Here is a 13,744-nt window from a genome sequence, read left to right as displayed (position 1 = left end):
GTTAAAGATTTTGATGGACTTGCAAATATTCATTTGGCCAATTTGTCAGGGCAATGTACTCTTTTATTTTTTATTTATTTTTTTTTAGCTCCAGCATGATTCCCGTATATTAGGCGTTTCGAAAATATAAGAAATAATGCATCATAAGCATGTTATCTGGTTTTAAAAATTTTAAGAATTAAACTTGGAATTAGAAGGGCATGCATTTTTGATATTCTACATAAAAGAAATACATTTTTCGCATTCAGTGTGGCATTTTGAATCTTCCGCATTTTTGCTGTCTTCGTTTTTCGACGTCTTTTAGGTATTCAGATTTTGCATTCCCACACAACTATCACAGGTAGTCAAGAAGTTTGGCCACAAAATGCCTTTTATTGATCATACTTTTTTCGAGAAAGTTCAAGGAAGCCTCGCCATTGCTTAGAATCCCAACAAAATGTCGAAACATCAAGGCTTAACTTTACCAAGTATAGTCTGCTTTCATTAAACATTCAACTGCAGCGGCCCTAGGATACGACACACACGCGCGATGTCACAGAACGTGATAACAACTAGAAGTGTTCCACCACGAATAGTGTAATGTATTTATTTCATTGATTTTTCATTCGTTTTCATTCTTGTTACTTATGTGAGATACTCTCTGAGATTATGTGAGATTATTTATGTGATAATATAAGGCAGTATTACATCTCCTAGGAGCTGTGTTTTACATTATGAGAAAATATCCAGGATAGTGAGGGAGATTGCTCCCCCTTTGCTTCGAGTTGCCTTGGTGTTGTACTACCAGGTGTTCACTTACGCTTGGATTCGCCGATAGCTCTTCGGCATGAAACTCTTAGATCGTAGTTTTCGAATTCAGAGTTTCGCATACTGGCTGTAAAATAATAAGGGATTTTTATCCCCTTAATGTAATTAACGTCGCCAGAAAAAATAGTCGTTTGGATTTTTATGTGAGATTCTGATAACATCTAATATGTGTAATTATGTTTTTTTCAAGTCTTTTGTAGCGTATAATTTTTACAAGCAGCCCTGACGTAAGTCCAACTTAAAAAACTTGTAGGGTTATAATTGATTATTTTTCTTTATCAAAGTCGTTATTTACCTTAAAATGTGGTCTCAGTACCGGAAGTTTCCAAGAGAATTGCTAACCCATACAAACTTAGAAATTCATGCCAAAGTCTTTCTAGCATGGCACAATATCTTGCTGGAAGTATCCATTTCACAATGGGTACACGGTAGCCATTAATAGGCGAGCATGATCGGCGACGATGTTCAAATAGGCTGTGGCATTCACGCGGTGTTCTATTGGTACCAGAGAACCTAACGTGTCAAAAAACACTCCCACCCCCACCATTACGTCCTCGCCACCAACCTGGGCAGGAAGACTGCATGGCCTAAACGTTTAGAGATAAGAACTGAAAATAAAAGTGTAAAGACAGCATGCTTGGGTGCACACTGCTTATTTTTTAGAAACAAAATTAACAGTCAAGTATGATGTCAAAATAATGAAACATTGCGCAATACCAAATTTGAAATACTCTCAACACAACATAAACAGTGATTTCTTAAGAAAGGTTAATTTCCTGAACAAAACGTTTTGTTACTCCAAATAAAGAGCAAAAGTTGCAAAGAAAAATTGTTCCGTGAGACCCGAAAACGTTTTGAACACATTTATATATATATATATCCATATATCTTCCAACATTTGAAGAAGGCAATCATATAACTCCCCGAGATGACTATCAGAATATACAATTTCCATCAAGGGCTCTTTTGTCATATTTTAAATTCCTTTCGTTATCCCTTTCTTATATTGCTATAAAGTTGACGTTGGATCTGTCAGAATATACAAAGGCTATGGAGAACCAATTACAGATTTCGAAAGATGTGCAATCGGAAGATGCAATAACAGTGGTCTGTAGGGTCGTGTTATTGGTCAAAACTGAATTGCTCAAAATCAGATATACGAACATTATCTGCCGATACTGCTTCAAATTGTTAAATACAGAGAATTATTAGGGATTTAATTAAAATGAATTTGTGATAAATTATGATGCAGAAAAATGAATATTTCGGCAGTTTGAATAGCAGTCTACGTGTATGCTTATTGACAATTTTTTTGGCTTCTGAAAATTAAAAACAAAAAAAAAACCTTTCGATGAACACGCTGGGTAGCGAAAGAAATTTTCTCTGGGAAACTGTAATGTGAATAACTTTGCACATTCTTCATCATCGTTGGCTGCAACAGACACTTTAGCGCTCATGTATGTCCAAGTATATTTCGATTTTATAATCATATCTCCAGGATAAAGTGGTTAGCTCTGTGCGTATAAGTATTCTTTGTATCTAAATTGCGAGTGTTCTAAGCGCTGGATATCAGGCACTCTGGTCATTAGAACATTCTGGTTTGGGGACGGAAAATCCCTGTTTTTTTTTTTTTTTTGAAAACCCAGACACCCTTCGCATCAGACCGTGTAACTCACCTTTAGTTGAAAAGATCTGGTAAGGAATATTCGCTTCCCAGACTGGATTCGAAACCAGTACTTCCCAAACAAAGGGTTTCGGTTATACTGACCAAGCTACAGTGCTCTAAGTTTATTCATTAGTCAAGGAAATCCTTTTTTTCTTTTGTTTCAAGAGTTGAAGGCTGCTATCCCAACCAATAATGCAGTCGCTTCAGCCATAGTTTATCATCCACACCAATTTTAATTTTAGATTGTTCAATAACATTTTTTGTTTTCGTTCATTTGTTTTAGATTCATACTACGACTCGTACTTGCTTAGAGAGAAAGAGAGAGAAAGGATCAACTACCATATAAAAGAAGTACTTAATAGATACATTGCCATTGAAAACATTCCAAAGAATATTGGATTATATAATTTATATATTTACTTTCTTTATTTTTAATACTTAGCATTTTAGTATTCTTAGTATTATTATTCTTAGTATCTTAGTATTTTATAAGAATCTTGAAATTGTAACAGTTCTGAAAGGACCCTCATATTAATATTTCTATATGCATACATTTTTTCTTTACTTTTCTTTATTTTCTTTCTTTCCTTTTCTAGATTAATTCCATTTGGCTTTTGTTTTCGAAACTGATTTTTCTTCAGATATTGTGAAAAATAAATACATTAACAAAAAGTCAGCGCAAATGAAACACTAGGAAACGTTTCAGTTTACCAAACGGTTACAGTAGAGGGAGCTGTGAAAAAGAAGACGTTAACGTATAATTCAACTTGATTGGATAGCCTTTGTAAAACATCGTGAAGCGCCCATTCTTCTTTTCATGACACATGGAAGTCACATAAACTTTGACTAAAAGATTCACCAACAAGTTGGAGATTGCTCAAAGGAAATGGAAAGATCATTACTCGGTGTTACCATTCTAGGTACAAAACGCAGTATTTTGGTCCGAGATCAGACTAGGGTGAGAGACATAACAGCCATTAAAAGATCCAAATGATAATGGACAGGCCATATTGCGAAAAGCAAAACTCAAAAATGAATGGCCAAAGAGCATATCAGAATATATTCCAAAGGTGGAAAGAGAGCCACAAGAAACGATGAGAAGATGAGATGTATGGAAATTAATAGCTTAGAAAAACTAAATAGGGTTGAAATGGGGAATTTGAGGGATGTCTTCATGTAGTAATGGACAAAAATGCGCTGATGAAGACGTTTAGATGGATTCAATGATCGACATACTTTTTATCTCCATCCACCCTTTCAGCTTCAGATTAGATATCTCGTAAAACTTCTTTATGCATATCCTTCGCAATTCAGTTAATTTTCCAGTTGGTATGTATGTACTCTACTGAAATTTCGAGAGCTTTTTAGAAAGAAATGAACGTTGCCTAAAACTAATCCAAGCGTATTTCGCTAGGGATTGCTCATTACTGCAGTATTCTACTCTTCCCTTCACACCCACAAATGAAATATTACGCTTTGCAATTCTATAATTGTAAATATTACGCTTTGCAATTCTATAATTGCAAGGCGTAAAATATAGATTTCATTTTATTTGTCAAAGGTATCAACTTTCATATTAACAGCATTCACGTTTTGAAAATCCAGCTGGAATTTAACACGCAATTTGGCCATAAATACAGATACATATAAATGCAGATTCCTTCTGTCCACTATTTTCAATGATGCTCAATCTAGCGTATGGAAAACGTATTTTTGTATTTCTTCATCTTACAAATATTTATATTCATTTTCCTGAATCTATCTTTCTTACAGCTTCATTAATTCTCAGCAAGCTAGGGTTGGATTTAAATTAGACTGAAGTGTTTCTAGTCGACGATATCTTAATTTTCAATTATTTTTCTTTCATAATGTTTTTTGTGATTGTTTCAGGGGGCTTCAGTGAAAGAAAGAAAATACCACAGAGAGAGAGAGAAAATATGTAAGATAATGTCGGGATATGATTCAGCACGTTACACTACTTTTTTACCATTTAGAATTCAACAATTTATTTGTTTAAATTTGCGTTACATTTTATTGCGCATAAATTATAATGAAATTTAGGTATTGTATTCCTTGGATCAGTAACAGAATGGATGTTTCCTTTACAATGGAACAGTAGTATTCGCTTATATAGTGGAAGAACTATAAACTAGCCAAGAATAACAACGAGAGTTTTTAATTGTAGGCATAGGTTTCCGTGGTTTAGCAATCCAAAAGAAAGATCTCGGCATTGAGACCACACCTTTATTAAGATAAATAAAGATAAACAACTATCATAAAAAAACCGAAAATTTGTCATCGTTATGTAGACGATATTTTCATTCACGATATGGCCAAGAAAAACAGAGGAATTCACTGCTTTTAAAGATTATCTTAATAATCTGTACAACACCATAAAATTCACTTCGGAACAGGAAGAACATAAAAACTACCTTTCCTTGATATCCTAACAGAAATCAATGAAAAAAGAAAACAGATTTCATTTCTCCATTTATAGAAAACCCACCAACAAAGGACAATTTCTTAATGCTGCCTCACACAACCACCACACCATGCAAAAAAATAGATAGGTATAATAAAATCCTAGAGGGATAGAGCTTACAATATATCCAGCACAGAAGAAAATCGGAATGAAGAATTACATTATTTAACAGAGATCCACAAAAGAAAAAAAATGGTATTGAATCTAAGACAATCAAAAAAACTCTCAACAAACCTCCAAGCAACTCACAAAAACTGGATTTCAAGAACGCAATTATGCAACGATACATCAAGAATATTACGGACAAATTGGCAAATTATTATACAAGCATAGTGTTTCTACCGCTAGAAAAGCTCTCAAGTTTTCTACATCCCCCAAAACCCCCACATTACCCATTAAAAAAACCAGATGTCTATAAAATTCACTGTTCCTGTGGCATCTTTTACGTAGGCCAGACAGCAAGATCAGGGGAAGTTCGTGTGAGCGAACATCACAGACGTGCAAGAAAAGGAGAGATCACAAATCAGGCCTAGCATCCCACACACCTTCCACTTCCCAGAATGCATTTGGCATAAAATGAATATGCCTTATATTGAAAAAAAACATTTTACCAAAGAAATTTAAGGAAGCTGCAAATATGCTTAGAATCCCAACGCAATGCAACAAAAACCAGGGCCTAATTCTACGCCAAGATTGATCAGCATTCATAAAAAATATCCCAAGTCAGACCTCGGACAGAGTGAACGTGAACAACAGAACGTGACAGCATCCAGCATTGTTCAAACATAGCATGTATTAACGTATGCATCGATTCTGAATTCGGATTTTTTAATTTGATGAACAATTAGACTAACACAACAAAATCTACTGGACTATTTTGAGTAATTCCTCAATTCTTGCGTTTAAACTTTTAGTGACCTCTTCTCGTGAAGGTTTATTTTTATTTATCTTAATAAACATCTGGTAGCAATAACGATAGGTTTTTTTATTTATTTTTTAAACGTATGAATACATTTAAAAGCAAGCAATACAGAGATCGGAAATGGAAACATCGTCTGTTGATTCAGAGTCAGAAGATTTCATGACAGCGAAGGTAGTTTTCGCTGAATTTTATGTGATCATAAAATTCATTTATGATTACAACAATAAAATGTCTAGTAAAGAAGAACGGAAAGAAAAAAAAATCCTAAGTGCTACATCAAAAATAAGACAATGTGAAATAATTATTATACGTAGCAGATATTAAAGATAATGTTCATCCCAACACAAATCCCTGTGTTGGAACATAAAAGAGCTTTCAATGCGAATAGGAAAGCCAAAGCAAACGGATTGAATTCTAAATCCAGAGCATCAGCTTACGTTGTTGATATCCAGGAAACTCCGTTTATTCTTTTCGACAGTTCAAAAAGGTTTCGTAGTTTCCTAATTTTTTTCATAGAGGTTGTTTTCTTGGCATCGGCTACAGATCGATCTTCACTCATGCTGCAACCAAACTTTATTTTTTATTTTAATTTTTTTTCATAATGTTCATTTTACTGAAATACTTTCGGCAGTGTATGAATTGTGTTGTATGGTATGGATGAGCTTAAGTTACTTCATTCTCTTGAATATCTTCACACGGGCAATGGGAAAAAGAAAAAAGTAAATAAATTCCAACCTTTCATATCGTTTCCAAAACATTATCTTCCTGTTAAATATATAAAAATATTGGAGGTTATCATGCTTCGTATGTTCTGCGCAGTTAATATTTTTCCAATAAGAAAAGTGTATCCAGGAAGGAGAATAATTCCAAACTTCGTTTGAGGCCGCATAGATTACCAGCAGCCGAAAACTCTTCAGGTAATCTCGCACCCTGGACGGAATTCGAACCATGGTCATTCAAATTGAGGGGCATTTTCGTAACACCTGGAGAATTAAAAAAAGAGCAGTTACCTTACTCAATTGTTACATTAAACTGGAATTAATATGGAAAGTTTTTGGTTGTGTACAAAATGCAACATTTTGAGTGAGTTCATTGCGGTGTTCATGAAGAAAACCCCGATATTTCTTTATTTCAATTTTCTATTTATCTATTTTACGATAATGCAGCAAGACATCACTGGTATAGAACATAACAAAATAAAGTGCTTTGTGTATTGCATTTTAATTAGGAAGCGAATGAAGCATTGATGGGAAATACATTTTGAAAAAGAATTATGAATATTCAAAATATGAGAAATAAGGCCAAATTCCCTAATGGCCCTCGTCAGAGAGCCAACATAGTTTTGGGTTTCTTTTCAACGTGACAATCGAAAATCTCCTGAACGTAACCCAATCTGATTGTGACCAAATATATAAAGTCTGGCTTGTCTACCAGCCCACCGGCTATATAATTTCTCTTCTCTTTGCATCTTGTGCTCTTTATTTAGACAAAAGGAACAAACTTTTTTATTCCAGAATTTAACCTTTCCTAAGAAAATACGTGTACCTATGGTCTAATAATAAATCCGAAAAGAAAATTTCTCATACTTAGTATAAAGATAGCATGAGTGGATTAACACTGCCTATTTTGTAGCAACAAACGTAACAGTAAAATATGATGCAAAAGCAGTTAATCATTTGAAAATACGAAATTTGAAATGCTTTGGGGATGTTTATCACAACAAACCGTGTTTTCTTTGGAAAGGTTAAATTCTGGAATAAAAAAGTTTGTTCCTTTTCTCCAAATAAAGTGCAGAAGATGCAAAGAAAAGAGAAATTATTCTGAGAGGCTCGAAAAACGTATTCAACACGCATATGGACTCAAGTCATTTTTAATTATGGCTCTCCTTCTCGACTCTTCTCTATCATACTGCAGCAACAGACTCACTATCTTAACTCTCTCACTCTTTTCTTTTGCTACCTCTAGTAATTCCTTCAAGTCTTTTCTCATAGTAGCAAATTTATCTCCTTTCAAATCATTCGTTCCTGCCACTACCATCACTTCTTTCACCCTCTGCTTTTGCACTCTAATAGCCTCACTTACATCCTTAATTTGCGCACCTAGAACGTACGATTTTATCGATCTCTCATCTGTTACACCTCTTACAAGTGAATTACCGTACAACACTCGTTCCTTCATTTTCCTTTCACTACTAATCTAGCTCTCATTTTTGTTATCACACACTCGCTTCCTTTAGTTAGCTGAAGGAAGCGATTGTGTGATAAGAAATTCTTACCGAGTGTGTGTACACTCGGTAAGCAATTTTATAATCGCTCCAGCTGCCGCTTCGCCCTAGTTAGAAACCTAATTCTTACATTCTGCAATTTTTATAATAAAATGTTTTTCGTAACAAAATGAAAGAATATAATAGTTAGTTACATCTTCCCTAGTCGGAATTTGTTTCATTCTGGCACTGAATTCCGGGAATTTCTGAAAGTGGTAATCTCTCTGCGTTCCTAGTGTAACTTGATAGTTGGGTTCTTGTGTTTTAAATAAGTGTTTAGGTGAGGGTTGGGTGGGTGACGTTTAACTTTCTTAGATAACATCTCTTTTACTGCAAACTCTTACACATGTACTCGTTCACCATGGATAGGTTTGGGCTCGTATATTTGCTTTTGTGAAGGACCACAATCTTTCAGATTATTCAACGTTTTTAAGAGATAGCGTGTTCTGCATCTCCGATCTCATCGGGGCATAAATAATTGAATGTAATGAACTGGGATCTTAACTATTTCTTGAAAGGATAATGCTGTTGATTTTGATTTATGTGATCGTTTCTCAATATTCAGTAGGATATGCTATGTACTGATATCTTTTCCTATTTTAAAATCCTTAATATTCCTTCATGCCACAGTATATTATACACTTAACTGTAAGTATAAATATATTAGCTTATATAGTAGTATAGGCTAGATGATATGATAAATATACTTATCAAAATATTTTATTCTAATAGTTGAATATGCAATGAAAGGATAAATCGTCATGATTTCAACACCTGCAGAAATAGATGTTGTAAGTAGGTTAATAATAGATGTTACACATATTATCGTTAGTGAACATTTACTCTTATTACAGGTGGCGGCTGAAGGAATGACGCATTGCAGACGAACCATATTATCCGATATTCACACAACTATCGTATTTTACCTTTTCTTCGTTCATTGTAATGGCACTCGCAGCTCTCTATCGGATTCCTTTCAATCATTGCTTTCCAGTAGCAAAAAATCTTCACAGTTTCAGATGTAAAACTTAGTTCTCTAACAAAATTATTCATCGATGAAAATCTTTATTATATCGACTTTTTTCCTACTAATAACGGGGTGATTGAACTCAGGTTGAGCCTATCTTCATAGGAGACAGATGACGGATTTGTCACTAGCTTCGTCATACTTGTCCTCAGATCCTCTTTACCACTTTCTCATCTCGAAAAACGGTAGATGACCAAAGATGAGCATAGTCAAGGTGCAGCTAAATCGGAATCGAATTTTCAATGGAGTCCAAAGAGATTATAGGATCTACTTTCTTCTATACTACAACGTTCTCTCAGAATAGAGAGAAACATAAAAATCGACAAAGAGAAAGTTACAAAGCAACACATTTTGAAAATCCAATTTTTTTGCACAAAAAAATGTAATTTTGTTATTTGTGATACCGATAAGTTCATTTATGTGAAAATTTGAAAATTATTTCAGTAGTTTTTTTCACTACATCTAATACAGTCAAGTATATAGTATACAAGCAATTAATGGAATCACAAATTTCGAAATTATTGAAATCGTTTTTATGTGGCAAATTCAGCAACAAAGACTTTTCCACGTGTATATAGGGACAACACATAGATAATTTATCACTTAGCTTAATGCAATAAGATGTTTTAATTCCTATAAAATACTTAAAGAAATTGTTAAAATAAAAACAACAGGCAATGATTGAAAAATAACACTTGACTAAACTGATTAAATCAAATATTTATGACATTCATATAAGAAATAGCTCCAGAAGAAGCGAAACATTAACAAACTTAATTTTTAATCCAAACAAAAACAATTTATAGAACATTACAGAATATTTCACAGAACTAAAAATATGACTTCGATTATGAATCATTAATTGTGAAAGAAGTAATTATAAGGTTTCTTAGCAGTCTCATTCTGTTGACGAAACTGCTAATTATAAAACACGAAACAAAGGAAATAAAGATGAGAATCTGTCACCTTTCGCATAAATCGTTTCTTAGAATACGTTGAAAACTTTTCTAAAATTTCAAGATGTGAATAATACTAAGCACACATTTCCAGGAAAATATCAGTTATTTTGATGAAAAATTCTTTCGCGGGATTTAAGATGTCAGATGATATTATAAAAGATATTATTTTTGAGATATGACACGCGAACAACCTTTACAAATGCGAATCCTTATGTGCCTCTTAAGACCACAGGTTTCTAAACTTTTTCCCAGATTTGACAACAGGAACTAATTCACAAAAGTATGAATCTTCAAGTGCTTTTTAAGATTACATAATTTTGAAAATTTCTTTTCGCATACAACACAAGAAAAGGATTGCTAACGGGTATGAACCTTTAAGTGCTCTTTGAGGCTATTTCGTTTTGTAAATTTCTTTTCACATAATTCACAAGCTAAAGGTTTCTCACCAGTATGAACTCTTAAGTGCTTTTTGAGATTACCACTTTGTGAAAATTTCTTTTCACATACTTCACAAGTGAAAGTTTTCTCACCAGTATGGACTCTTAAGTGATTCTTCAGATTACCACTTTGGGAAAATTTCTTCTCGCAGACGTCGCAAGTGAAGGGTTGCTCATGAGTATGAATCCTCAAGTGTTTGTTGAGACTATTTCTTTGTGAAAATTTCTTTTCACATACTTCACAAGCGAAAGGTTTCTCACCAGTATGGACTCTTAAGTGCTTTTTGACACTACCACTTTGTGAAAATTTCTTCTCACAGACATCACAAGTGAAGGGTTGCTCATGAGTATGAACCCTCAAGTGTTCTTTGAGAATATTTCTTTGTGAAAATTTCTTTTCACATACTTCACAAGTGAAGGGTTGCTCACCAGTATGGACTTTTAAGTGATTCTTGAGATTATGCCTTGCTGAAAATTTCTTTTCACATACTTCACAAGTGAAGCTTTTTTCACCAGTATGAACTCTTAAGTGCTTTTTGAGACTACCACTTTGTGAAAATTTCTTCTCACAAACATCACAAGTGAAGGGTTGCTCAAGAGTATGAACCCTCAAGTGTTTGTTGAGACTATTTCTTTGTGAAAATCTCTTTTCACATACTTCACAAGTGAAGGTTTTGTCACCAGTATGGATTGTTAAGTGCTTCTTGAGATTACCCCATTCTGAAAATTTCTTTTCACATACTTCACAAGTGAATGTTTTCTCACCAGTATGGACTCTTAAATGCTTTGTGAGACTACCACTTTGTGAAAATTTCTTCTCACAGACATCGCAAATGAAGGGTTTCTCATGAGTATGAACCCTCAAGTGTTCTTTGAGATTATTTCTTTCTGAAAATTTCTTTTCACATACTTCACAAGCGAAAGGTTTCTCACCAGTATGGACTCTTAAGTGCTTTTTCACACTACCACTTTGTGAAAATTTCTTCTCACAGACATCAGAAGTGAAGGGTTGCTCATGAGTATGAACCCTCAAGTGTTCTTTGAGACTATTTCTTAGTGAAAATTTCTTTTCACATACTTCACAAGTGAAGGGTTGCTCACCAGTATGGACTCTTAAGTGCTTCTTGAGATTACCCCTTTCTGAAAATTTCTTTTCACATACTTCACAAGCGTATGTTTTCTCACTAGTATGGACTCTTAAGTGGTTCTTGAGATTACCACTTTGTGAAAATTTCTTCTCACAGACGTCACAAGTGAAGGGTTGCTCACGAGTATGAACCTTTAAGTGCTCTTTGAGACTATATCTTTGCGCAAATGTCTTTTCACAAACTTCACAAGTGAAGGGTTGCTCACGAATATGAGCTTTCATGTGCCGTTTCAGATTATAGCTGTTTGCCATTTTCTTTTCACATAATGCATAACGCTAAGGTTTCGCTTGAGTGTGAACCGTTATGTGGGTTATGTGATTATCCCTTTGTGAAAAATTTTTCAAAGAGATTTCGTAATTGAAAGGCTTCAAGTGAGTTCTTAGATTGTGGCTGTGTAAAAATGTCTTTTCACATATTTCACAACAGAAAGATTTCTGTTGAGTATGGATTCTCATATGAATTATAAGGGAATGCTTACATTAAAATATTCTTTCACACATGAAAGACATTACTTGAAATTAAACCTTTAATTATCTCATATTATTAGTTTATAGGGAAATATTTTCATAAAACTTTTGCCTCTGAAAATTTCTTCTGAGCGTCAAACGGAATGTCTCCTATGAATCAGGTCTTCATTATATTGCATTCAATAGTTTTTGCAAGAATATTTCTGGGAATTAATTCCATCTGTCTAAGATATTCTAAAGAATCATTTCATGGAATTTAAAAAGGAAACGCTCAGATTTATGTGAAAATAACTGACAGATTTCACCACAATATATTAAAACTTTCAGGATGTACCGCTGAGTGATAAATGAAATACTTTTTTTAATATTCTTGTCCACTGCAGAAATATCTTATTTATATTTTAGTAACGACAAAAAAATGCTTGCCAATCCTCCTCACCTGTTTCTCCACACATTCATTTAATGGCTAAATTCTGTCCTTAAAACTAGTCTTATTCATCGAGTGTTTTTCGGATATCCTTAAACGTAAACCTCGTGAAGTGAGAGAGGTTTAATTTTTGTCAAATGAATTCTGACGTCTCACAAGTTTCTTTTCCCGTAGTTGTCTGCAATAAAGTATAAAACACAGAATATTTAATGAAGAATAACTGGTTTCTTTGATACAAAAAATTAAATAAAATTAATTCCTAATATAGTTCATAATGAAAACGAGATTTCTGAATTTTTGCACAGTTCACCCTGATGGACTTCTCGTAACGTTCCTCCGTAGGTCATTCGTCTGGATGTGTTAAGTCGTTTACTATCTTCAACTAGAAATAATCGGAATGGAATCTCATCTGGAAGGTCAGTAAGATAGAAGATAATTTATCTTCTCAAAACCTGCTTTCATTCCATGAAAGATTGGAATTAAATACCAAGGGAAACGGATGCGAAATCAATTTGGCGAAGAGTAAGAGTGTATTTTATAAAAAGCAAGACCACGACTGCTACCAGAGTTTAGGAAAATTTGAAACGAGATGTGATATTGGACAGTGAGTTGAGATTGATCACAGAGAGCAGTACATTTAACAGAGCGCATCTGTTGTGCTGCAAAGTGAGAACTAATAAGAAAAAGAAGTTCTTGTTTGCCGGTACAATACTTTGGCGAGAATGTCGTCGTCGAAAATTCACGATGAAGAAACATTGAATATCAGGAAGAGAAGATATAATAGATAATTAATTAGTGAAGTGTTAATACTAAGACTGACACGAAGAATTTGGTGAAAATAGAGTCGATATTTTTAGAAAGTGAGTGATAGTAGATTCTTAGGCATTAGTGAAATTTTAGCGTAGTGGGTGCATAGTATAAAATAATTTAAAGATAAGTATATTATAGCTGGCGTATCGCAGGATATTGTTGTTATCTGGGATGACAGCCGTAGCTAGAAATATTATGGCGACAGTGTATTCTTTTGTCAGGTTGGCCTGTTTGCGAGATGAAGTACTCGAGGTTTCGAAGAAAACAAAAATGCCACCTATTTGCGACCGCCAAACTCACTTTCAGTTCGAAAGGCGATTATAAATTTT

General features: G+C 34.0%; 1 protein-coding gene across 1 annotated transcript; it reads right to left on the bottom strand.

Moving 5' to 3' along the window:
* Positions 1-10,483: 10,483 nt before the first annotated feature.
* Positions 10,484-11,962, bottom strand: LOC150095913 (uncharacterized). The gene is made up of 2 exons (XM_090409562.1): positions 11,497-11,962; positions 10,484-11,451 (listed from the first exon to the last, which is right to left on the bottom strand). Exons 1-2 carry the CDS (start codon positions 11,960-11,962, stop codon positions 10,484-10,486), a joined length of 1,434 nt encoding a protein of 477 aa, XP_090265688.1.
* Positions 11,963-13,744: the final 1,782 nt, after the last annotated feature.

This window comes from Typopeltis vanoorti, chromosome 19 (assembly GCF_054136105.1).
Source record: "Typopeltis vanoorti isolate ZY-2024b chromosome 19, IOZ_Tvanoo_1.0, whole genome shotgun sequence".
NCBI classification, from domain to species: domain Eukaryota; kingdom Metazoa; phylum Arthropoda; class Arachnida; order Uropygi; family Thelyphonidae; genus Typopeltis; species Typopeltis vanoorti.
This window is presented reverse-complemented; position numbering and strand designations above follow the sequence as displayed.

What these genes read in the sequence shown, in the direction of transcription:
- LOC150095913 (XM_090409562.1), bottom strand. Translation starts at nt 11,962, where the DNA reads ATGGCAAACAGCTATAATCTGAAACGGCACATGAAAGCTCATATTCGT. An exon ending in GCACTTAAGAGTCCATACTG is followed by an intron (nt 11,452 to 11,496) that starts GTGAGAAACCTT and finishes AGAAATTTTCAG; the next exon opens with AAAGAAATAATCTCAAAGAA.